This window comes from Amphiura filiformis, chromosome 12 (assembly GCF_039555335.1).
Source record: "Amphiura filiformis chromosome 12, Afil_fr2py, whole genome shotgun sequence".
NCBI lineage: Eukaryota > Metazoa > Echinodermata > Ophiuroidea > Amphilepidida > Amphiuridae > Amphiura > Amphiura filiformis.
Window position 1 is genome coordinate 48,974,194 of NC_092639.1, and position 25,009 is coordinate 48,999,202.

At 36.5% G+C, this 25,009-nt stretch overlaps 1 protein-coding gene across 3 annotated transcripts; it reads left to right on the forward strand.

The window, feature by feature from the left end:
* Positions 1 to 210: 210 nt before the first annotated feature.
* LOC140166330 (cholesterol 24-hydroxylase-like) lies at positions 211 to 24,809 on the forward strand. Of its 3 annotated transcripts, XM_072189764.1 has the most exons (13): positions 211 to 490; positions 3,964 to 4,041; positions 6,177 to 6,258; positions 7,079 to 7,239; positions 8,326 to 8,464; positions 13,377 to 13,490; positions 14,554 to 14,785; positions 16,074 to 16,146; positions 17,263 to 17,347; positions 19,933 to 20,043; positions 20,785 to 20,873; positions 22,131 to 22,203; positions 23,010 to 24,809. In XM_072189764.1, the coding sequence occupies exons 1-13, from the start codon at positions 354 to 356 to the stop codon at positions 23,148 to 23,150; spliced, it is 1,515 nt and encodes a 504-aa protein (XP_072045865.1). In that variant the 5' UTR covers positions 211 to 353; the 3' UTR covers positions 23,151 to 24,809. The 3 variants fall into 3 exon arrangements, with proteins under 3 accessions (XP_072045865.1, XP_072045866.1, XP_072045867.1); XM_072189766.1 differs by lacking the exons at positions 211 to 490; positions 7,079 to 7,239; XM_072189765.1 differs by lacking the exons at positions 3,964 to 4,041; positions 6,177 to 6,258; positions 7,079 to 7,239 and having other exon boundaries at positions 213 to 490.
* Positions 24,810 to 25,009: the final 200 nt, after the last annotated feature.

A 25,009-nucleotide genomic window follows, 5' to 3' on the forward strand; every position in this document is an offset into this window, starting at 1 on the left:
TAGTTCAGTGAACTCACCGGATTGCTATTCCAAGTACTTTGATAATACAGATAATATGTATTAATGGGTCGAGGCGATTGCATTGAAAAACCTAATAAATTATTCATAACAGTTACGTAATCAATCGATAGTACGGACACTTTTCATTTGCAAACCACCAAAATTCGTGATCTTTTAGCGTTGGAAAAGAAACCACGTGAATAGAGTGCCCTCTCAAGAATAGGTTCTCTGTGGACTGAGTTCCGCAGTCTAATCATGCTAATTGCGAGCACAACAATCGGGTACATCGACAGTGGTCATTCCCCAAATCGGCAGTGTACCTAATTGGTATACTGGAAACCGGACCGTGAAACATGGCATTTTTGTATATATTCTTCGGGGTCATCGCCATATCTGCGACTGTAATATTGTCTACTCTGCTGGGTCTTATAGTCTTTACTTACTACAGACGTTACCCATTGCGACATATTCCCTCTCCGCCGATTTCCAAGTAAGTTTCATGGCATTAGGCATGTAGAACGAGTTGTACCACTTTCGCCACTAGTCTGTCTGCATTTTTAGAATGTCAAGTTAATATGGATGGGGAATTACATTAATGAAAAAAATTACATTAAATGTTCATATTCTTGAAGGAACGTAAAAATGCAAAGAAAGAACGTTAATATTTACTGAATTATAAGGGGCATTTCGTGATCTCGATAGCCTCAAAAAAGGAGGTAACATTATATTAATTGATTGTGTTTGCTGGGAATGTCAGACGTGGTCTATAGATCTGCTGCGCATTCAAATTGCATTGTATTGCATCGTAATTTCATTTGTGTCTATGCTAATCTGAGACGAATATATAGGTATATTCGTCACACAACATGAACTCACGTGTTTTCAAGCAAATTCGCCGATAATAGGTGATCAAAAGCGATCGGAATGTTACAAAAGTACAGATCGCATTCAGCTTACTTCATATGAGATGATCTTTGGGAAAATACGGCATAATTTGTCTTGGTGCTTGCGTAATGCCAAGCAGTAAAATATTAAAACGGTGCAGCAATTCATGATTGACAACTAAAAATCGGCGTGTCCTTCATATCCTCCGATGTCAATTTCTTATCCACTCACTAATCCTCACAAAAGCTTTGTGTTGATTACGTAATGTGTGAGGCAGATTGCAATAAGAACAATGAAATAATGAGTAGGGCGGCCTCCGAGGCGGGTTTCTTCTTCATCTTACGTAACAGTATTGTTCTCCAAAAAACCCGGAAGCTTGTCGTCTGGCGCTCTAGCTGAAATACAGCAAGATAATGTAAGATAGTAAATGTAAACCTGTATTTTAGCTAGAGTATCTCGAGCTAGGGAATGTCATTATCATGATCATACACTAAAGGTATGATTGGGAATAATGTAGGCATCAGCCTTTTGACCCCGTATCCACTTTCTATCTTGCACCAAAACTTGTCAAGCTGAGTCTTGAAAAGGCCGGTGGCCCGGAAAAGTTTTCGCGATGAATTTTGTTTTTGCATCAGGCCCAACTGTCCCTATTAACCCCGGGCTATTAACGTGTTTGCTGGGATAGACAAAAGACGTTTACCACAAATTTTAGTTGATTTCAATTATAAATGGCTACAAATATATGATTTTTGTTTGTTTCAAAAATAAGTAGATACTATGTTTTTACAACTTGTTTTAACAGATTACCGGTAACTCCTATTTTATGCTGTGTTTCTTGTACTCGGTCCAAATACATACATGGTCAGGGTATTACAAAACGGTAACTGGAAACAGCATGCAGGGTGGGTAATTGGAACAAGAGGCATTACTTGCAAGGAGCCTTCATTCATAGCTATATTTACATTGAAAAGACATCAGAATATTTTATTTAACATATAATTCGTGACTAAACAAAGAATAACAACAATAATTCTGTTTTCATGTTTTTTTTATAAACATGGTAATATACCACGTAAAAATACACTTACTCCCCATTCCAGATAAATACAGCACTCATTTTTTTGGATTAAAAAAATATGATGAAGTTCTGCAAAATAAAACATAGCTAAATCCTAATCCTTTAGTTAGTCCTAACTGGCAATAAAAGTAAAATTTTAATATTTGGCCAATTTCTTGAAAAAAGATCCAAAAACATGCATTTTTTGTCATCATTTTTGTGTCAATCGAGTCACAAAAATCAAAGACTTGGAACAAGTCTAAGCATTCAAAATCTTGAGTAGATGCCGCAATTTTGCTCTAATTCCCACTTTTTTGTGTTACCATAAATAAATAAAGGGTTATAAAAATGAGATATGTCTTTTTCAATAACAAGAATGCATAAACAGAAATTAGTCTTAGTACAAGTCTTTGAGCTTGATTGTCACAGCATACGAAAAACACGCTAAAAACGCATGTTTTTGGCCCTTATTTCCAAAAATTGGCCAAATATTAAAATTGTACTTTTATTGCCAGTTTCTGGAATAGGGAGTAGTACCGTACATAACCGGAAAAAATGGTTTTTAGATTAAAAAAAACATCAATAATGAGCCTAATATACCATGAATTAGTTATTTGTAGTATATAATTTCATATTATTTAAGGGGTGAGGTATGAACGTTTGGGCAGTATCTATTGTGGAACATTAGAGCACATCAGACATGTCTTATTGCATTCTGAACACGAAGAATGTCCTTCTGATATCAAATAATTTTGATTTTTGAAATTCGCAATGTAATACACATTTTATGGCAAATGATTAAAATTGTTATTTTGATATTTAACAGTACTCAAGTAAACTTTATAAATCTGATGATTCATACTTAAAGTGTATGTATAAGTGGGATGAAAAGCCGACGATCAATTGAAAATTTTGACCTTTCGTATTGAAGATATGGATTTTTTCCCAAAACACCAAACAAAATTAGGTCTTTTTGGGAAAAAATCCATAACTTCAATATGAAAGGTCAAAATTTCCAATTGATCTTCGGCTTTCCCTCCTAGCTACATACACTTTTTCTTAAAAGAATATGTCATCAGATTTATACAATTTACTTCGAGGACTGTTATATATCAAAAATGTGAAAAATATCAAATTTTAATAATTTGTCATAAAATTTGTATCATATCGCGCAATTTCAAAAAATGAAAATTATTTGATATAAGAAAGACATTCTTCGTATTCAGAATGCAATTCGATATGTCTGATGTGCTCTCATGTCCCACAAAAAATACTGTCGAAACGCTCAAAACGCTCATCCAGATCCCTTCATTTCAGATACCAATCAGCAAAAAAAATATTAACATGATATATATATATTTAAAGTCGGTCAACCATGTTCCATTTACCTCAAGTGGATCTGCTGTGGGGTAAATGGAATACCAAACTAACTAATTAATTAGCTAATTAGCATATTAATTGCATAATTTCATCATTAAAATCTGCTATATTTTTGTTTAAACATAATAAACATATTGCCAATATTGTATGACAACTCTCAGAACAATGTTCAAATATTTAGGAATCAATACCCTTAAATTAGTATTGTTCACTGAACCGTAGCACCACTTCATGGTCAGTGACAACCTTTGAGATTTTCTTCCACTCCATACCGAGTAAACCCACGTTTGGGGTATGAAACACAAGCGGAACGTATGGCGTTGGGATAAATGGAACTCTCGGTATGATGTTACCCAGTTTTGTTATTGATTGAGGAAATTGTATTCTCAGCGTTTCATTTACCCCACCGTTCCATTTACCCCAATTTACCCTATTTAAGGGGGGGGGGTATTTTTTGCAAACATTTTTGCAAAATATGTTGTCAATTGTCAAATAACATTGTTTTCAAAAACGTTCTATACCCTTTATATAACCCGAAAATAAAACGTTTTCTGTAAAACGTTCTGTGTTTGCTGGAATGTTTCATGCAAATTAGATGCTAGAATACGATTTTTTTAATTAGGCATATACCTTACTTTCAGTTACATTCTAGGACATATAACCAACCTTGGGAAATACAGCCGGAACGGGAAAATCTTGGGAGATTTTGCGTTAGACTGGTACGTATACTATAATGCTTTGGTCACATTTAAGAAAAATAAGCTGAGAATCAATAATGACTTACTACCATCACACGTATTATTTATTATTAGTAGTAGATTATACAATAGTATTATTATTTAAAAAAAAACTCACTTAAAAATTAACATTTACCATAAATGGTACCATTTTTACACCAGAGATGCAAAAATGAGACTTACAATACATATACGTGTAATTTCTTTTTGCATCCATAATGGACCGTAATGCGATGAAACATAGTACATAACTATAATATGGGGCTAGCTATAACACAGGTTTATTGCCATTATCATTTCCCCTTAACAAAATAAAAAGATATATTCATAAAATTCTACTAGAGTTTAACCGGGCCGTTCGAACCTATAATCTATGGATCCATAGTCCACAGGCTATACCACTATGCTACTTATTGATTACTGAATAAAGTGCATACATGGGCTATCCAAAATGGGCTATTAAGGGTTTCAAATCCAAGATGGCCTCCATTTATTTTTTTCGGGGGGGCGGTCACTGAGTTTAGCAGTTCTTTGGACATAACCAGGATCTATGCTAATGCTGCATGGTTTTGGATTGTCACGGGCTAATTGCCCTTTAGCAGGGCTATTGTGTGGCAGCGTTCAACAGGAAACTAGTGGCATATTAAGGAAACCAGCACGTATTATTTTAAGTCTGTTCCGATAATGTACGAGCGCTCATAGATTCCCAGCAAACAAAAATATCTATACTAAATTACTGAGTTTGGCGAATTGGCAAGGCTAAAATCTTTTACGGTTTATATCATTTCGGAAAACGGACTTTTGCGATGTAAAGGTCGTGCGCACTTCAATAAAACATCGAATTTTGTTTTTGTTTACGTTACGGGGGTCAAATTAAGTTCATTAGTTTCAAATGCACTGAAAGGGCCTTTCGGACTAAAATAAGGTTGTCATATTTTTCACACGCATACTACTTTCTTGTCTCATAGTCCGGTCACGGCAACAACTATTATATTACACAGGTGAAACTCACAAGTAATTAACATGTAGGCCGGTAATTTGTCAACATTAGTATGTAATCAGTGTTCAAAAGGTGAATGTTTTTTATGGAGAACCTGTTGTCAAGTGTTTGATGCTTTTGTGTTGAAGGACAAATTAATCAGGATTGCCAAACCCGTGGTTTGGTAGCCTAAATGGGTGACTTTTGAAGATTTTCCCTGAGACTTTCGACAATGTCATATCCCAAAGAAACAGATGGTTAAGAAAAAAATTGGATGACTTTTCAGCAATGCAGGTGCAAGTCTTGTAAGGCTAAGCATTTGGATGCATTGAAGGCCTACATTATTCAACTAAGGGACTGTGCAATAATTAATTATGAACCCTGCTCAGACCCTGGGAGAGGGTTTGTTGAGCTGACAGGTAATCGGTGTCTGTGCAAAATATTTAGGCCCATGTGGAACGTAAGTGTCCTACAAAATTGTAAATTTATTTGGATTGTTCTGAGACTACACTTCAATTATTGCGCTGCATCAGGTAAAATGGCACCACAACTTTCAAAATGGGGTGCACCCCAAGGTAAAAAAAAATGAACCCAGACACTGAAATTGCAACGGACTCTCTCATGTATTTAAATTCTAAATGACAATATCCTCTCACATCACTAATGACATTAAATAGAACATTTAGTGTTTAAAACGTTATAAACGTGTCCTAAACACGTTTGGGTTTTAGTCATTGGAATTAATCAATTGGGCTCACTTTTATGGTATCGCACCATATCCGCATCTTCAACGTTTTTGCAAAATATTTTTCAAGATGTTAAAATGTTTTACACTACACCATCGTTGTTTCTGATTGTTATTAAAACGTGTATATAACCCGACATTTAAACTTTTTCTGTAAAACGTTTTGTGTTTGCTGGGTGATAATGATAAATGATAATCATTGATCGCTAGTACTCCTCTGTTCAGCTTTATTTGATAATTGTCCAGCACATTTATACCAGAATTCTTATTGTTTTCTACCTTTTCTTATGCTTCTACTTTTCGTCTATATTGTATTTTCTCGTCCCTCCTCATATTTCAACGTTTTCGCCTCCTTCTCCTCAATTCTCTATCTTCTTCCATTTCCAAGCGCAGTGCAAAAGAATATGGACACATTTTTGCTGTACATTTCTTGTGGAATAGTAGTGTCATTTGTCTCACGCCCAGTGCAGTCAAAGTAAGTTGACATAAATTATTCATACATGTGCGTACTAAAAAAGCGCATTTGGCAACTTCCTAAAATGGGTTCTTGCAAAGGCAGATGCTAAGAAATATATGCCTTTCGTGGGAATTACCCAAACTTAAATCTTTCGGGGACAGATGCTTAAAATTGAGCGGCTTTATTCCTGTTTGGGAAAAGCAGTAGGAATTTTTCCACAGAAAAGGTTTCAGTAGGGACTTTTTAGGGGTTGAGAGGGAAACAAGAAAATATAGCGTGTGGGAAAACGTTTTTTTTTCTTCCTTTTTGGTGGGGGCAAAACTACGTAAATAGGGGTCTTGGGTGGGAAGGATGATTATACACAAGGAGTCTTTACGACTGCACATAATGCACTGCACATCTTAGTATTGAGTCCTCCACGAGGGTCATTATCATGATCCCTTGACTTTTAGCTGGGCGCGAATTAGGGATGAACGAAGCTCATATATAACCACACACATGATAACAATCATTGACAATGATAAACAATACAACCAAATTTCAAACTTCTCCAATCATCAGCAAAATAGCTTTACTGCATTCCCCCGGCCCTTATTTGCCATGGTTGGTCTAGTAAGTGGTTGCGTATTCATGAAGCCCTTTAATACAAGCTGTATCAAAATGATTGGTACCCATTTGTTTTTGGTGTTTATTAACAATATTATGTCTACAACATTGGATTTTCTTCAAATGCCCTCAATGTACTTTTAGCTGACGTAGCTCCTATGTGCCATTTTGATGTGCCTTGTTCATACTCACTGGAAACTGACGGCCTGTACTGTATGACTCTATATTCTAGCAAATTTTAGTGACAGGGAATTTTCCGAAATATTCCTCGATTTATTCAAATCTACATACCGTATTTGGATCACGATTTATGGGCAATGGATTGCTTTCAGAGATGCGGACTGAACGATGGGCGCAAAACCGGGCGCTGTTTAACCCAGCCTTTCATAGAAGGTAGGTATTGAAATACAGGCAGCCAAAAAAATTAAGGTACCAGCTATGTTCACCCCTGTATATCCTAAATAAAGACACATATTATATTAAAAATTAAAACCAGTAGGCCCTTTAGCTTTAATTTAAGAACTCATTTGTAGAGAATTAATTGAAAACCCAAGGAAGGAATAAAATCAAAAGTGCATATAAATAAAATGTTCTAATCAATGGAAAGGACGGTGGATGTTCGAGAGAACGCTTTGTGTACAAATCAATAGGGCGTCTAATGGTGACGTCTTCAAAATTTAAATTTGCTTCATGCGGGGCTTCATCCTTGGGATTTTGGATCACCATAATCTCTTTACCAATTTCAACGAACGAAATCTTAAATCCGAATTAAAAGATACAGCTATAATTTAAGACCTTTTTTTTTTTTGAGGGCGCACTTCATTTTAAAGTATTGTCTGAGGTACTAAAGTATTCGTCTATAGATGAGTTGACCTCAATGTTTATCAACAAAGGCAAGGGACTGGTATATCGATATGCTTGAGTGAACCCCATGCAATCACTACACTGTTCAATAGCCTTATTGTGACGTGGCGGGAGTTTTAAAAACACGAGCCCTGAACAAAATATGATGCGCGCGCATACTGCTAGGCAAAAAACAATGGAAATTGTGATGATGCGTGCGCATACTGCCAGGCATTGACGTCAGAAGTCAACTCATCTATATGAAAGGAGTTTAAAAAAGGTTTATTCCTAAAATTTTATTTGATTTCGATTTTGCGTTTGCGAGTTATCCATGTATGATCTGTATTTCACTACTCCACCATAGACCACTGTTGTAATTTCATTCTGGTGTACAATGGTGTACGAGAACGTAATTCAAATTTGACGATATTTTTCCTAAATGAATTAATCTGCAAGAAATGTTTTGTACATAAACATTATGTAGCCAGAGGTTTCAATGGTATCTTTTTTTTTTTTGGAAAAGGGGGATATGGCTGTGGATCACGAAATGCCCTTTTAAGCAGAGGAAGATGAAGTTGTACGGTATTACATGTTTACTGCAATTTACTGCAATTTACTTTTTTTTCCTGTTGACAGTTACCTAAAAACGTGCCTGAACCAGTTCAATATGAGTTCTGATCTGCTGATTAAAGAACTTGTAGGTAGAAGTGACGGTGAAACTGAGGTTGTGATGCTGGAAGAATTGAACAAAGTTGGATTGGATATCATTGCAAAGGTATGATGCTATAAGTCAGTACGATATCACTTTCACAAGTTGTCTTTGACGGTTGGGACCTGCGATTTTTAAATGATACGTTTGGGTTGATGTAATGAACGATACACTCGCCTAAACAATACAGCAGCCCTTGTTCGATTCCCAGCAGTGCTGCGGGTTTGAATGTGTGTGTGTGTGTGTGTGGGGGGGGGGGGTCTGTGGCGGTTGTTGAAAATGTAAATAAGGACCGCGAAGGAGGGGATGTGTGATAATTGAGAAACTTTTCCAAAATAAAATCCCAATTGTAGCCATTTGGTTGACCATTTTGGTACTATTATTATGTACACTTTTAGTTTGAAAAAGCCGAATATTGGTTAAATGAAGGTCGAATTAAGCTTTAACAATATTTTAAAGTGTTGCGATTTAGTAGTTGACAGCATCTTGCGAATGGTAGTCAACTTTGGCAAAAATCGCATTGCTCATTTCATAGCGAGTGTGTAGAAGAATTCAAATATCACAAATATACTTTTGTAGTTCCTGTGGTTCTTGAGTTATGTTGTAGGAGGGCTGAAACACCTGCAACACTTACATAAACGTACATAACTCAATTAACAACGATAAATCAAGCAAGGTTTGAAAGTATATGGTGTCATTACATAATGAAAGTCGCTATTTTTGGCTGCTTCGACCAACAGCACCTTGTCTACCCTTAAAACCATGCCAATCGGAGACATGTTTTGACTGTTATCGTATAAATTATTGTTTTAATACGGATGTAACTAAGGGCCATGCGGTTCGCTTTGTAACTCAAGGAGAAGCATCAGTGTTGGATGTCAAAAGCGGTAGCCTATATTTTTTTTCTTTTTTTTTTGGTCAAGGGATCATGCTAGGGCAAAATTTCAACCATCATTGCTGTCGCTAAGAACCGAGTCGCTCTTGCATCTTGCGAATAAAAAATGACGTTTTCTTGAGGCGAATTTAGTACATATCTCTATGGGGATTTATTTGGTGGTGTGATATCATAACACGGATTTGGGGGTCCCGAAAGGGGGTGTCTGAAGGAATATCCCCGTCAGAAGGGAGAATCCTTTGCAAATTGAAGGCCCAATGCAGCCATTTGGTGGACCATTTTGGCACTATTATTGTGTACAATTTCAGTTTGAAAAACCGAAGTGGGTTAAATGAAGGCCCAAATTAAAGCCATTCGTGGACAAGTTTGAACTATTATTGTATAAATTATTGCTTTAAGCATTAGTGTTGGATGTCAAAAGCAGAAGTGAAAAGGGGGATTTGGTTATTCATAACAGGGATTTGGTTATTCATAACAGGGATTTGGAAAATTTTGGAAAATGAAGATCCAATTATTGAAGCCATATGGAATTGGTGCATCATTTTTAAACGTTCCTTCAGGGTCTAGAATGATTATTGATTATTTGTGATGTGATCAAGCAAAATCAGTCGGAACTCGGAAATATTGATTTTGAGATGTAGCCCCATAGTAAAAAGAAGTTTCCCGGTGACCACCCGATGACCATTCGGTGGTCATCAGAAACCTTTCGGGTACCTTTTCCAGAGTTATCCGAAAGTGCCCGCTAGCGGATACCTTGCGGATACCTAATGAAGTTATCCAAAAGTTTTCGGGTAGACATCCGGAAGTCTCCCCAAAACTCAAATATTTCAAATGAGTTACCCAGAAGGTTCCCAGAAACTTATATTCTTTGCAGGAGTTATCCCAGCTAACCAAATAACGTTCTCAAAACGTTCTGAGAAAGTACCATTGACGTTTTCTAGACGTTTCGATAAAACGTTTTAAACACGTAATTTTGTTGAAGGTTTTTGACGTTCTAAAAACGTTATTAAGAGACGTTCTAAAACGTTTTCACAACGTAAACAACGTTTTAAAACCTTTCTTTCTGTCACCCAGGACGTATCCAGGACCTACAGAAAACGTATCGGACGTTGGAGCACGCAACGAACGTATATATGAAAACGTTAAAAAAAAAAAAAAAACGTATTGTATATTTTGTTTTTTATTGCAGGACGCACTTATCATGCTTATGTTACGTTTCTACTACATATTTAGAACGTTATAATGACGTATTGAAAACTTTTATAAGTACACTTTACAAAAGTACCAAAAATATCATACATAATATACAAAACTATAGGTCCGGCTTCTAGAAGAAAAAACGCGGTCCATGGCAGTTTTACAGTGACCAAGTGACGAAAACTCCGGACGAAAACTGTAGTATAAACACGAGAACAGTTTGTAGTGATACGTCTACCATGATGATGATAGTATTCACACCACAGGTAATACGTATGACCTCAACAGTTACGTATTCGACAGCAGCAGCAGGTTCTTTATTTTACCGGCAGGAATATCCGCATGATCCCGGGAAAAATATACACGATAAGCAGAAACACATCCCTGTATGATACCTGTTTGGGGTAATTATTATGTTTGCACCTTAATCATTCCGCCAATACATGTACCAACAAGACACTTGCATTACAAACACTACAACACACTTTCCGTTTTCACAGGGAAGTGGTTAGTCAATAACACAAATCAAGGAAAAAACATCACTATAGGCCTACCTGAAAATGTCACTTCTTGGAAAACGTTGATGATAATATATAGAGGAATTATTCCCGGAGCCATGTGTTACAGTGAGATTCCGGCATACATAATAATACAGTTGATACATACACGTTGTACACAGTACTGTACTTGCTTTGGTGAGTGACCGTTAAGGTCAAGTTCAACCTGTTGCATTCTTTCCATATTCTGCGTGGGTGCTATTATAGTCTTGCTCTTGAGGTCAAGACAAGTGAAATAAGAGACATGGTCATATACACCGTTTTCATGGGACCATTTGAAATCTTTAACTTCCCTTTCACTTTTTGAAATGTTTGCGTTCTACGTGTACATATAGGCCTATAGAACTATTTATGCATGAGTATATATATAAATACAAAATCGCAATAATTATTTAATATATTGACTCCATAGGCCTATGCAAAATGCAAATAAACGCGTCATCTTGTACACGTTTATGAATAAATTAAAATCAAATTTCTACTTGTAGAATTTAAATTCTTCTTTTAGGCCTACATTCTATTGTAGGCCTACATTTCAATATTCTATTGATAAAGAAACGTTTAACAGACGTCAGCACAATATGTTTTGAGAAAGTTGCAGGCGAATGTTTTATACACGTCGCGAAATAACGTTCATTTTATAACGTTCACAACACGTCCTGTGAACTTACTAATAAAACTAAATTAAAGCTTCAACATTATAACCAAATCGCAACGTTTTAAACACGTTTTAAACACGTTTTGGAAGACGAAGACGTAAAAGACCTAACCAGAACCTAACAAAAACGTTTTGTAAACATTTTGTGTTTTACCCGGTGGTTATCCACTTTTAATTTGACCTTGAAAATAAGAAGAAGAATGCGTGGGTGGGTATGTGGTCAAAGGTCACTGAATGAATTCAAATAATGGAGTAGCTAGCTGTTGGCAGTTGGAATATATTTGTGCAGAATATTCAAGTTATTTGTGGTCCAAAATGTATGGATTTACTAATTAATCTGGAACATGCTGTAGGAATTATAAAAGCATTGAATGCTTGATTTCATATGACAATGCAGGTAGGAAAATTTGTATGAAATGATTTGTATTGATGCAGTCTTTATACACTGATGTACCTAATATGACACATTTGAATGTTTTAGTTTATATCTTTTCTAGTAAATCATACATGATTTTGACAGTAAATTAATGTCAATTAAATTACTAATCATCAGCTAATGTGTCAATTAACTGATCAGCTTTATGTTAAGCTATTTGTTGTAAATAAATTATAATATTTGATATGAAAATTATTATGCTGTGTCAGTGATGTGATCACATTTACATGTAGGTACTGTAATACATGTATAAATTATGCTGATATCATAACAATTTGGTTGTAATTAATTGAAAGGTATGCACCTTATAAAGGTGTGAACCAATTAAATTAAATCAGGAATATTTAAAATTACATTGTACACTTTCAAGTTTCTTAAAGCAAGATAGCACAAGCTCAACTGCCATGACTGCAGAGTTATATTTCTCCAAAATCTACAATTCAAATAATAAGCTAAATTGCCTATAAATTTGTGCATACTCATGAATTTGTATTTCTGCACTCCAAAAAGGTCAACAGGAAGTCTCCAAAGAGGTCACCAGGTATATCGTCACCAAAAGTTATCCGCTAGGTCCCCGAAAAGTTATCGGGTAGTTATCCGCTAGTTCCCCAAAAAGTCATCGGGTGGTTACCCGCTAGTTTCCCAAAACAGTCATCGGGTAGTCTTCCGGTACCTATTACCTGAAAGGTATCCACTATTGTTTCCCAAAAATTTATCGGGTAGTCACCCGCTACCCATCTAATTTGCATGTGAAATTTGCCGGTGTCTACCCGGTGACTATCGGGAAGTTATCCGAAAAGGTCTTATTTTTTGATATGGGGCCAAACAAAGGAAATATTTCCTTTTGTTTCCTCTTGTTTTGGAAACTCTTTAATTGCTCATATCTTTGGAACCGGTTGTTCATGGGGTTTTCTGGAAAATGCAGCTTTGTAAGTGTTTTTTGTTATTCTATAAGAAACTGAAAATTTAATATCTCCGAGTTCCGATTGATTTTGCTTGATCGCATCACATTTATGTTTGATTATTTATGTTCACCCAGCACATTATGGAAGGCCGGTTGAAATATGTGTGTAGGTGTGTGGGGGCGTGTGTGTGTGTGTGTAGGGGGGGGGGGGGCACAGGCCCGGTTCCGCCACAGCGCTGTTGACCGTGAGTATGGTTGCTGATGCATACCCAAATAATGTCACCGTTGCTATAATGTCGTTTCTATATCACACACATTTGTTTTTCTTCAGGTTGCTTTTGGAACTGACCTCGGTATTTACAGTGGTGGTTCGAAACCTTTCATTGATGCTGTAACATGCTCATTGAGAGCTCTCTCTGATTCTTTTCGTCGGCCTTGGTTAGCGGTTAGTATATTTCGTTTCATATTAACAAATGGTGATTCGTGATAACTATAAATCACTGACAGGATTTAAAGAAGAGATATAGGAGCATTCTGCTCGATTACTTTAACATGTTACGTACATTTTTTTGCTGCACCATGAAATGGTCTCAGCTTATATTACTAATTTCTTTCCTCACCTACTCAGTAACCTTTGTAATCTCGAAATGCCAAGAAGGTATGACCTCCGAGTGGTGTCAAATGAAAGAGGAAAAAGAAAAGAATATATTTCCCCACCCATCATAATACACATGTATTCATATATTTTCGTATCTTGAAAGACTAAAGCGGTATGACTCCCCGAGTGGTGTCAAATGAAAGAGAAAAAAGTAAAAAAAAATATTGAAAATAATTATTCCACCGAGGGTAGCACTCCTCTTTAAAACCCGGATCACTATTCCTATAAAAGGCCATATAAACTGAGAGTGAATATTTATAATTTGGGTCTTTTTTCATGAAATATCACGAAAACAAAACAAAAGTGTAACTCCTCGAGTGGTTGTCAAATGACAGAAAAAGTAAAAAATATTGTAAAAAATATTTTCCCCAGGGGTGACACTCCTCATAAGACCCTGGTCAACTTTCCTCAAACCCCCTCAAAAAAAAAAATTAAAAAAAACTCTGGATAAAATATCTCGAAAACAAAGTGTGACCCCGGGTGGTATCACCTGAAAGAGAAGCCGAAGCCACATAGTTCAGCTATGGTGCGGTAGTTTATTATGAGTTTTATGAGCTTTACCTATATTGGGTAGAAAGGGACAACTGCTTATATAACATAGACGATTTGGGACCGTTGGCAGCTTTTCCAAAGTATTTTGCATGATGTATATCCGAAGTAAGGTTCAGCCTTTTCTAGAGCTCTTTTGGCTTGATGGAGTAAAGATATTGTCCAAGGTGTCAGCTGGTGTCTATGTCTTCTTAACTCCCAATATCATGCTTTACGTGTAAAATACAAGATCTATAGATTATCTGATTATGGGTCTTAAAAGAGTTTTGTGTGTAATCGGGCTGATTTTTTCATCCCATAGTACAACCCACTGCCATCTGCCAGAGAGTATCGCAAAGAAGTTGACAAATCGTGCCGATTCATCCGAGAGACTGGCCGACAATGTATCCAAAGTCAAATTGATATGCTCCAGAAGGGGCAGCCACTATCCAACAATATAATCGCCTACATCATACAGACTTCTAGCGAGTCAGGAGAAGGCCTTCCAGAAATGGAGGAGATGTTGGACGAATTTGTTACGTTTTTTATGGCAGGCAAGTAACCATGGTAACCATGGCAAGTAAGCAATCATAGAACCTTATCATATCACATGGAGTATCCTCTAATTTGAGCAACCTGTATTTTAAAGGTGTTACTATTCAAATGGGATCATTAACTTCCTATTCTTTAGTAGGTATATTGTGCCGGTAGTGATTCAAAACTGATGTGACATGATGTTAATTCTATATTATTATAATTATTTATTCCTTATTTCTGAATATTGTTTGAATCTAATGACCTCTAACCCGAGGTCCAAAACATGAACATGCTCCAATTTTGACGAAAGAGGTGTCAAAATGTTCTGATATCACAATTCAAATAAAGAACAGTTTACCCTTCCCATGCGCGTATATATATTTTTTGGGGAGGGGGCTTCGAGCCCGGATAAAAACAAGGGGCGGCAAAAAAGAAGGGGCGGCGAGAGATGAAGGGACGGCAAGAAGAATAATGAAAGAAAAATGACGGTGCTGAATGGGCGGCAAGAAGTATTATTAACCCTAACCCTACCCGTGATGTTTTTGCTATCGGAAGGGAAAGAAGAAACGAAAACGGAGAGAGAAGGTGAAGAAAGAAGTCACTTGGTACCCCGGGATTCAAACCCGGGACCCCTAGCATGCCACGCACACGATCACCGACATGTAGCTACCGAGGTTTGGCTGCCCCGGGCAGCAATTCCCTAGGTATAATGACTTGGGCAAGTCACGTGGAATGCATGCACGCAGAGTGGTTTTAATAGTGAGCTTTAGTGAGACTCAGTTGGCTTAGGGTTAATGAAAATAGGGCGGAATTTGTAAAACTACTGTAACTATATCTTTTTGGTCGCCAGCAGAGCCACCGCTCGAGGGGTGGGGTTAATTGGTGGTGGTAGGGGGGGGGTAACACTTCTAGTTTAATATAAAAACAAATTGATGACAAAAATTGCTCCCTAAAATTGTTCAGCTCAATTGAGGCCTAGATTAGTTTTGTTGGCATTACCTAACAAAACATCACAGATTGTGCAGACTATTCTGTGTGCATTTTGGTGTATCCTATCATGTGTCAACTATCAACAGATAGTAGTGCAGCTTCGATTGTTCCCATCATGCTCATGGTAACCCCTATTCTCTGCTCCCATTCATGCCATCCCGGGCTCCCAACCTATCTGGCTTAATACACGTGATTATGTTGTAAACGATGTCTTCTGCAAACTATTTTCACATAAAATTATTTAGACACCATTTTATCCATTAGAACATTTAATTCGTCGTATTAATTTAACATTTTAAATATATATGATAATAGGTCAAGAGACAACTGCCAACTTACTTGCCTGGACTCTTATGGAACTCACTCAACACCCAGACATCGTCTACAGGTATTATATTTACTCAAATACCATCCGTATTATTATTAGAGCCCGCTTCAAATAATAGTCATATATATAGTACAGTCTGCAAAACAATAAGGGACCGATCGTTATTTACGGCAGGGGGAATGGGTGTTTTGGAAAAATATCAAAAAAAAATTTCGCGTTCCCCCTCGCGTCCGCTCAAAATTTTCGCGTTCCCCCTTGTTTTCCCAATTTTGTCCATTTAAAAGTTAACAATCCCCCCTCCTGGTTCAACTAAAATTTTCAGGTTCCCCCTAAAGACCCCAAAAAAATTTCGTGTTCCCCCCTAAATTTTCCCATTCCCCCTTCTGTCATAAATAACGATCGCTCCCTAACAACCAGTTATTGGTACCCGTGTATATCCTAAACAAAGGCAGATATATCATAATTAGAACCATAAGCCAATAGTTGCATCTTTCGGAATTAAAACCCCATTCGTTAAAATCGGTTACGAAATAAAGCCATAAAAATCCAAAACCCCAGGAAGATGCAAATTCAAAAGTTGCAGTTTTCCTCCATTACTTGTCTTAATATTGATTTTATGATTTCGTTACTTCCTTGGGTTTTAGATCACCGTTTCTATAATTCTTAAACAATTTCAACGAGTAAGATCTTAAATCAGAGCTAAAGGGTACAGGTATTGGCTGCTGGTTTTAATTTTGACATATTTATCTTTGTTTAGCATTTGCAGGGGCAAACATAACTGGTAACTTTAATTATTTGGCTTACTGTAGTAAAAACCAACCCACAACTCTATCACTATCTTGTGGCCTCCCCAGTAAGCGCAATCGGTGATCACACGATCATAAGCACATGGTACGGTATTTGTTTGGGAGTGTTTTCCTTGAGAATGGACCACAAACAATAATCTTCGTAAGACAGTGATTAGACATTAATTATTTCGGTGTCATTGTCAGGTTTCTTACCGTTTCATACCTCATACCTTTGCATATTTATAGTTGTCATAAGTCACATTTATTTCATTTGAAACATCCTGATTTCAGTTCTTGTTTTGTAATTATGTGTGATGTCTGTCGATTTTTGTCCTTAAAATCGTTTAATATTAATGATTTAATCGATCATCAATGTCTCTTCCTTTAGGTTAAAAACTGAAATAGACGCAGTTATTGGAGACAATGGCTATGTAGCATTTGAAGACCTATCTAAATTAGAATATATGATGGCGGTAAGGGAACGAATATGATTGAGACACTACACAAAATACATATACTGCGCTAATAAAGTATCCTTACACTTGGAAAAATAATCACAATTTCAAAACTGAACAATATGAGGGTAATTTTCTAATCCTGCACATTATGACACCCCATTGAATCCAATGTGACCTCAAGAAGTAAAGTTACAAGCCATTGAATAAACGAAGTCAAGTTTTAAAAGTGACAAACTGGCCTATTCAAAACTCCACGGACTAGACATCTGGTTTGAGAGTGGTGAATGGCTAATTTATGCGTTTGGCTTTAATTTAAAACAAAAGGAACGAATGAAAAAAAACTGAGACAAAAGAACAGTTTTAAAAGTGACAAACTGGCTTATACAAGGCGCAAAAAGATTCCAACAAGCGAAACAAAGAGACAACACATGCAGTTTCTTCAATGAAGCGTTATTTAAAGCAGTTCTTCATTTCAGTTTTTGCCTCTCTGTACTTTTCATAACTTTCACTTTATTTGTTAGTTTGGAAATTGTGATTATTTTTCCTAGTGTAAGGATACTTTATTGGCGCAGTATAGTAACTTGATAAATTTTTATAGTTAAAGTTCCTTTAAGGCGTTGTTTAACTTTTGTGAACTGGCAATGAGATATGGTAAGGTAAGGCAACACGTATACAGGTATAGTTTGGTTCTGTAGGGCTATCTGTTCCCCGATTGGTGCCGATGGATTTTTCTATCGGAACGTGAACATTTGCATAGTTATTATTTTATCAGTGGTATGTATGACCGTCCACCACAAATCGCTCGTAAAGTCGGTAAACTGTATTCTGAGTTTCATTGTAAAATATGCATTATGGTTGTATCAATATGTACCTCAAGTTGGTGCTACATGTTTCTCATTTTGCTAGTGCCAGTCAAACACCTTTATAAACCAAGCATTAATCCTATTGTTGAGGAGGATAATAAGCTTCTAATTATGTATAGAATTCGTAAATAGCTCTAGTCTTTGTTTGTTTTGGCTAAATCCTGTTCAAGTGGTGGGTGAACAAAAAATGAACAATGAGAGGACATTCCTTAACCTCGTTGACTTGGGGATGATTTGAAGTGATCGCCAATTATGACCAGAATACCAGGAATGTGGAAAAAGAGAAATAATGTAGCACCGAAATAATGTACTCTTTTGCTGAAGGAGCAAAGTTTAACAAACCATAACTCCGCTTCTGGATATCGTTTGAAGTCAAATGATATATCATCGTAATGCTTCGGATATATTTTTTTCTAAACACGGAAGAAAACAAAATTGAACACATTACTTTATTTAGAACAGCATACAAAATTGATGCATCCACACACTTCAAATATGTCAATCAAAAGAATTTTTGATAAAGCTCAGGCTCATTTGCATATAAGTTACATACTGAATTATAAAAGTTATTTTCTAGAAGCTTACAGTTTAAGGTATTATGCCAACTTCTCTATGTAAATCTTCAGTATGACTCTCCATATCACTCAAATAAACCACTTTTCCTAGTCAATAATTAAGTTTGAAATATTGTAAATTATGTAAAATGGAAATCATGTTGATTAGGTCGCCATAGTTAAAGGTCATATATATTGCTCGGACAACATTATATCATTGGCAAGCTAATATTATGAGGACAATGAAAATGACTCTTTTTTTTGGAGAAAATAAGACGTTTAAAATTGATATTCCGCAAAAACCAACTTAAGCGATGAGTTCCTTCGAACGAGACAGATTTGACCTAGGAAAAAGTTGACGTCATGAAATTACTGTGCCTGTTTTGCGAGTAAGGACTATAAACATTCTCAATGCACAGAACGATTACTGTTGTTGTTCACAGAAAAAAACCCTCTGAATTAAGTATTACAAATTTTTAAACATATGGATAAAATCAGCCGCTTCTTTTTTTTTTTTTTTTTTGTATATTAGTAAATTACAATTCATATGTATATATCATGAGAAATATTTGGGCTAAAAATATAAAAATAATTTGAGCTTAGAATTTCAGCGTGATCAATCTGAGACTAGCATATAAACCGTGTTAAGTCCACAAAGTCATGTATCTGATTTCCCTGTGCGATATTGCAATGCTATAGTTATTATAGTTTCAGTTGGATGAAATATTACAAAGCAAACGTATAGTAACAATACTGTGTGACGCTTTGTTTCCCAAATGAGAACAATAGTCTGCATATTGTTATGCAGCATTGTTATGGTAAATAATAGTACAACTCATTGTTGCTAATGTCAAACTTGTCAAAGTGATCACACAAGTATATGAGAGCATGATACAGTGCCCGCTTCATTTACTTACGTCATCAGCCGCTGCCTTGAAAATTAATTTCGCTTCAGAACACGTACGAGCCCGAACTTTACCCACACAATTTCTCTTTTTTCAGGAGAAATGCGCATAAAAAAATTACAACGAGTATCAACTTGTAATGTAATAATTATTCTCTTCGAATAGAGATAAACCTGTTTTTGCAATAGACCTGCCCTTTAAACGTCAAAAATTAAACACAAACTGATGATAGACATAAAACCGTAAACTTACATTATCCGGTCATACATTTGACACAGGTGCTTAAGGAGTCTCTACGATTGCATCCACCTGGATCTGGTTCTTCACGTGTAGCTCCACAAAACTGTACTTTTGATGGGATGAAGATACCTGCTGGAACACCAATTATAGTGAGTTGATTGTTGTTGTTTTTTGCTGCCTTAGGTGACCACTATCGGAACTCAATATAGGCTCAATTTACCCTGACGCGCCTGAGTACTACAAATTACTACTTGATATATGCGCTGTTCGTGCGTGCATCCCACGTGGTGTGATAACACAAGCGCCCTAAGTGATATCTAGGCATGGTTTCGCTGGCCAGCGTAGCCCAAGACCCGTGGCAAAGTGTCGCCGACCCAGTGCTTGGCATGCGAGGGGTCTCGGGTTCGAATCCCACCCAGAGCAAACAACTTCTTTCTTTGTTTTCTCTCTTTATTACTTCCTTTTCCCTTCCGTCCGTCGCGAAAAAGCCCCTGGCGGGTTAGGGTTAAGGGCTCGCAGACCTACCTTTGCACAATATGCTAACTTTTTGGGACCTTAGAGCACATCAGACACACAAAAGTGCATTCAGAAAACGATGCCCTTCTGATATCAAATAATTTTGATTTTGTCAAATTCGCGATATAATACAAATTGTATGGCAAAAAAATGGACATTTTGACATTTAGCAGCCTGTAAACTCCTTTGGCAGATTGGTAACACACACGAGTAGTGGAAGAATTCTCGCATGATCTATAGATCATATTCAGACTTATTTCCAAGTGAAACATCAATATTTTGTGTTCCTACAAATATGGATGAAAGGGAATGTTTATATTTGTTTGTGATTGCCATTTTAAGTGCAATAATAGTTGCATGTTCATTTTTGATAGCTATTTACTTACGCAATGGCCAGGATGGAGGAGTACTTTCAAAACGCGGAGACCTATGACCCAGATAGATTTTTGCACAATGGTGACAAGTAAGTATAGTATTAGGGACAACATCCTTTTTGGTCCTATAGCGCTCTCGGTGCCCGAAGAGGTACCGATGGTACTTTTTTTCGTACCTGGAACATTTGTACTATGCAGACGTTAATTATTATGCTTGATACAATGCATTACATATCTATGGTGTGATGTTAAGAGTCATCGGTACCTAACCGGGCACCGATAGTTCTATAGTACCAAATTGGATGTGCAAATAAGATCTGCAGGATTTTCAATCAAAAAGATGAGATTGGATGCAATTCCTATTCCGATATTCTTGTATAGGTTACAAATCCAAAATTGATGTTGTGTACTTCAATAATAATTTGGTGCTACGACTAAGTAAATTACGCTGTCCACAACAATTTGGCAAAACTAGTACCATGATGATATTTCTTGAAATTAATTGTTGCTGTTTCCAGAAGTGACAATTTTATAACCAATTTCAGTTATACTGAAGACCCATTCAGTGAACCCAGCGCAAGTGTAAAAAAAATTAAAATTGTTTATAAATTACTAAAAAGTGAAGGGATAAGTCATTCAAATTGTCTTTTGGTATTTTTGAAATGACAAAAAAATGGTGTCTTTTGGTATTTTTGAAATGACAAAAAATGAAAATTTTGCAAAAAACGAAGAAAACAGCAGTATTGACGGAAGTTGAACCCTCATTCAAATACTTGTAGCTAATTTATATACTGTCAGTATATAAATTACAGATTCATGTAAAATGTCTTATTTTGTCTTAAATACACGGCTTTCGGCTGAACCACTAGCAGGCTATGTTAGCACATCTACGACCATGACAAAGGTGCCAAATATGAATTTTGATGATTTTTACGATCGTCCGGATGAGCAAATATTTCTTGTGATAGATAGCCTATTTGGTGGTTTTTCATTAAGTCCCTGTTAAACATGGTTTAGCAATTAGATATGCATCTCGATGTATTTAAGTGTGTATCGTCTTGTTTTATTATGTATTTTCTTATGGTATTTAATTTCCCAGACAATATGATATTTCCTATGCTATTTGGTGGTCTTCTATTAAATACCTGAGTGGTTTAGCAATAATTGTTATGCGTCTCGATTTAATTTGTATGTGATGTTTGTGTGTGGACTGATTGTGTGTTATCGTAGTTTTTGATGTAACAGTATGCAGTTGCGTATTTCTAGTGTAAGCTTGAAAAGGAATATATAGCTTTGCACACATTTTAAGACTATATATTTGCATTTTGATTATACTTATATTACAGGAGCGCGAGCATGTATGCCTATTTTCCCTTCTCTTTGGGTCCACGTATGTGTATAGGACAGCAATTCGCACTGGTAAGATTACCTACCCATAGCTACTAAATGACATGGGGAAAATGTTCAAAATCTGTTAAATTATTATGATCTCAAAATGAGGCCATATAGTAAATGGGTACCTGGATGTATGCATGCCTGTAAGGCCTCGTATCCATAGGCTGTTCCCTTGTGGCTTGTGCCCTTGTTCCGTGTTTATTTTTCCCATGTGACCTGCCACACAGACAACGAACCTTTGTTTTGCTTAGTGGCCGCTACGGTTCGTTGTCTGTGTGGCAGGTCACATGGGAAAAAAAAGTAAACACGGAACAAGGGCACAACTTGAAGGGAACAGCCTATGGATACGAGGCCTAACGCCCCCATTATTCCCTCACGGAGATGTGATGTACCTTCTAGCGGATAACATTTTGGAGTTGGTAGTCCATTTAGATCTGCAGTGGCGTAACTAGGGTTGGTAGCGCCCGGGGTAAGAAACAAAATTGGCGCCCCCTCCACCCGAGAATATCTTGGACGCGGGGGTGTGAGGATGGAGTCTTTTTTAAGCGAAGCCGATTTGGCGCCCCTAATGGTAGCGCCCGGTGCACGTGTGTCTGACAGTAGGCCTATTACGATTTTAGAATCGGGCATTCTCTATATTCGGGAGTAGTGTCTCGAAAACTTCATGGGACGTTTAAACTCTTACTTGTCTTTCTATGACTTCTGGAAAATTCATGTGAAACGATAATGTTCATGATTTTTAGCGAAAGAGTTGTTTGCTTGCTCGTTTATAAAGCTTTACTTACCAGCTTCACCTATTTGTATAACACATTTTTACATTTTTTTTTCAGATCCAGGCACGTGTGATATTATCAAAATTGCTGCAAAAGTTTGAGTTTAAATGGGTACCAGACCAGTCAATGGGTCTTGTGGAAGAAACTACCATCAAACCTAAGGATGGGTGTAAATGTTTCCTATCTGCTGTGTTATAAAATGCTCTTTCTACTACCAGCTACTCAATACACCAAGCGTACCAAGACGTTGTTCCTCATACGGCTCTTTTCAGAGACACCATCTCGAGATAAGGAGCAATCTGCTGTATCACTTTACAAGGGGCAACCCACAATGATACTCTGTAGACATTGTAAACACAGGGTAGTCGACATGTATAGAACTTTCATTAGTTTTGTCCTGAAAAAAGTCATTGCCAATCCTGACGACATAAAAGCTTGACAGTTTATACTTCGATGGCGAACCAGCTGAAACCCGCAAGCTGTTCCTCTTTCCATTCCTTAATACCTGTAATTAAATGGCTCAATTCTTCCTAGTTTTTGTCTTTTTGGTGGTTTTTGTCTCTTCAGTTCTGCGCTATATGATGTGTTTTCACAACTGCGTCTCAGTTACATGTATTTGTAGGCATGTATTTATACATGTATATATTTTTTTGTATGTTTGTACAATACATTTCGAATAAATTATCTGATCATATTTTCATATTTTATCATATCATCACATCACATCATATCATCATATCACATCACATCACATCACATCACATCACATCACATCACATCACATCACATCACATCACATCATATCACATCATGTATCATATTATCATATCTTCATAATACACTGTCCAAAACTTTTTTTTTTTTTTTTAGCGCGGAGTACGGTGACTGAAAAGATCAGATGTGTAAATCTATCAATTGCACACAAATTAATACAAATCAGAGTTTTATGCGTAAATTTAATAGCCAGAGTATGCAAAATGGGCAAGTGGACTACGGAGAAGTCTATGTAAAATCATGAAATTGTAAGAAATATTTCGAAGAAAATGTACTCGATTCAATTATAGGTATAAAACAATTGATACTTCAATTGTACTTCAATTATGTAAATGAGCACAAGTTTATTCTGTGTACTTTTATCACTCGCAAATGTGACGTTATAAATCGGATTAACTACCATAGCAATAGATGAAAACAATTTGGAATATATCGCGCTGCACTACAAGCAGGTTGCACTCATTACCTGTGTATGTCTGCAATCATAGATTGAATACAATACCTGTATTTTCAAAGATACTAATCTTACGGGTGCGAGTGATCAGCATGATATGTTCATACAATGCAGAGATACCATGTAAACGTACCAGTGCAGCGCGGTATATTCAAAAATTGTTTACACATATTGCTATGATAGTTAATCCGATTATTACATAACTTCGCCGGCGTATAGTCTAGCTGGTCCATAATTAATTAGAGCTGTAAACATGATGTGATATAATATTTATATTACATAGTATTATCTATTGGTTTATCATTGACGTGGGCTTGACCAGATGGGAGTAAAATTGGCCAAAGGGGGTGGGGGTAATTACCAGTAATTGGACATGGATTTATATCCGTTTTTGTAGCAAAATCCAACTTTACCTCAAAATTAAGTTTTTAAAAATCTAAAATTAAGTTTTAAAAGAACCGCACGGCATTCCGCATTCGTTTTTGAATCTGCCAAGGGCTTTTAATAGCGTTTTTTACAGCGTGAAGTACATGTTTTAATAGAGTTAACGAATACAATATTTTCGTAGCAAATTAGCTTTACTTTTAGTTTATAATAATTAATAATCATTAAATATTGACGATTACAAACCCATATCACGCGTGATTTTGATTCTCCTGTTAAATTTTTGTACTGATTGACACATAGCAGGGCTGTCAACTTTTTGGAATTGCTTGGCGTGAGACAGAGGCGTACCAGGATTTGCCGACTCCAATGTTCATTTTGTACCATGATCATTTGAGCCACGGTGCTCGAGAAAGTGAAAAGCGGGGGTGGGGGGGGGAAGTGA

What these genes read in the sequence shown, in the direction of transcription:
- LOC140166330 (XM_072189764.1), top strand. Translation starts at nt 354, where the DNA reads ATGGCATTTTTGTATATATTCTTCGGGGTCATCGCCATATCTGCGACT. An exon ending in AACCCAGCCTTTCATAGAAG is followed by an intron (nt 7,240 to 8,325) that starts GTAGGTATTGAA and finishes TCCTGTTGACAG; the next exon opens with TTACCTAAAAACGTGCCTGA. An exon ending in TTCGTCGGCCTTGGTTAGCG is followed by an intron (nt 13,491 to 14,553) that starts GTTAGTATATTT and finishes TTCATCCCATAG; the next exon opens with TACAACCCACTGCCATCTGC.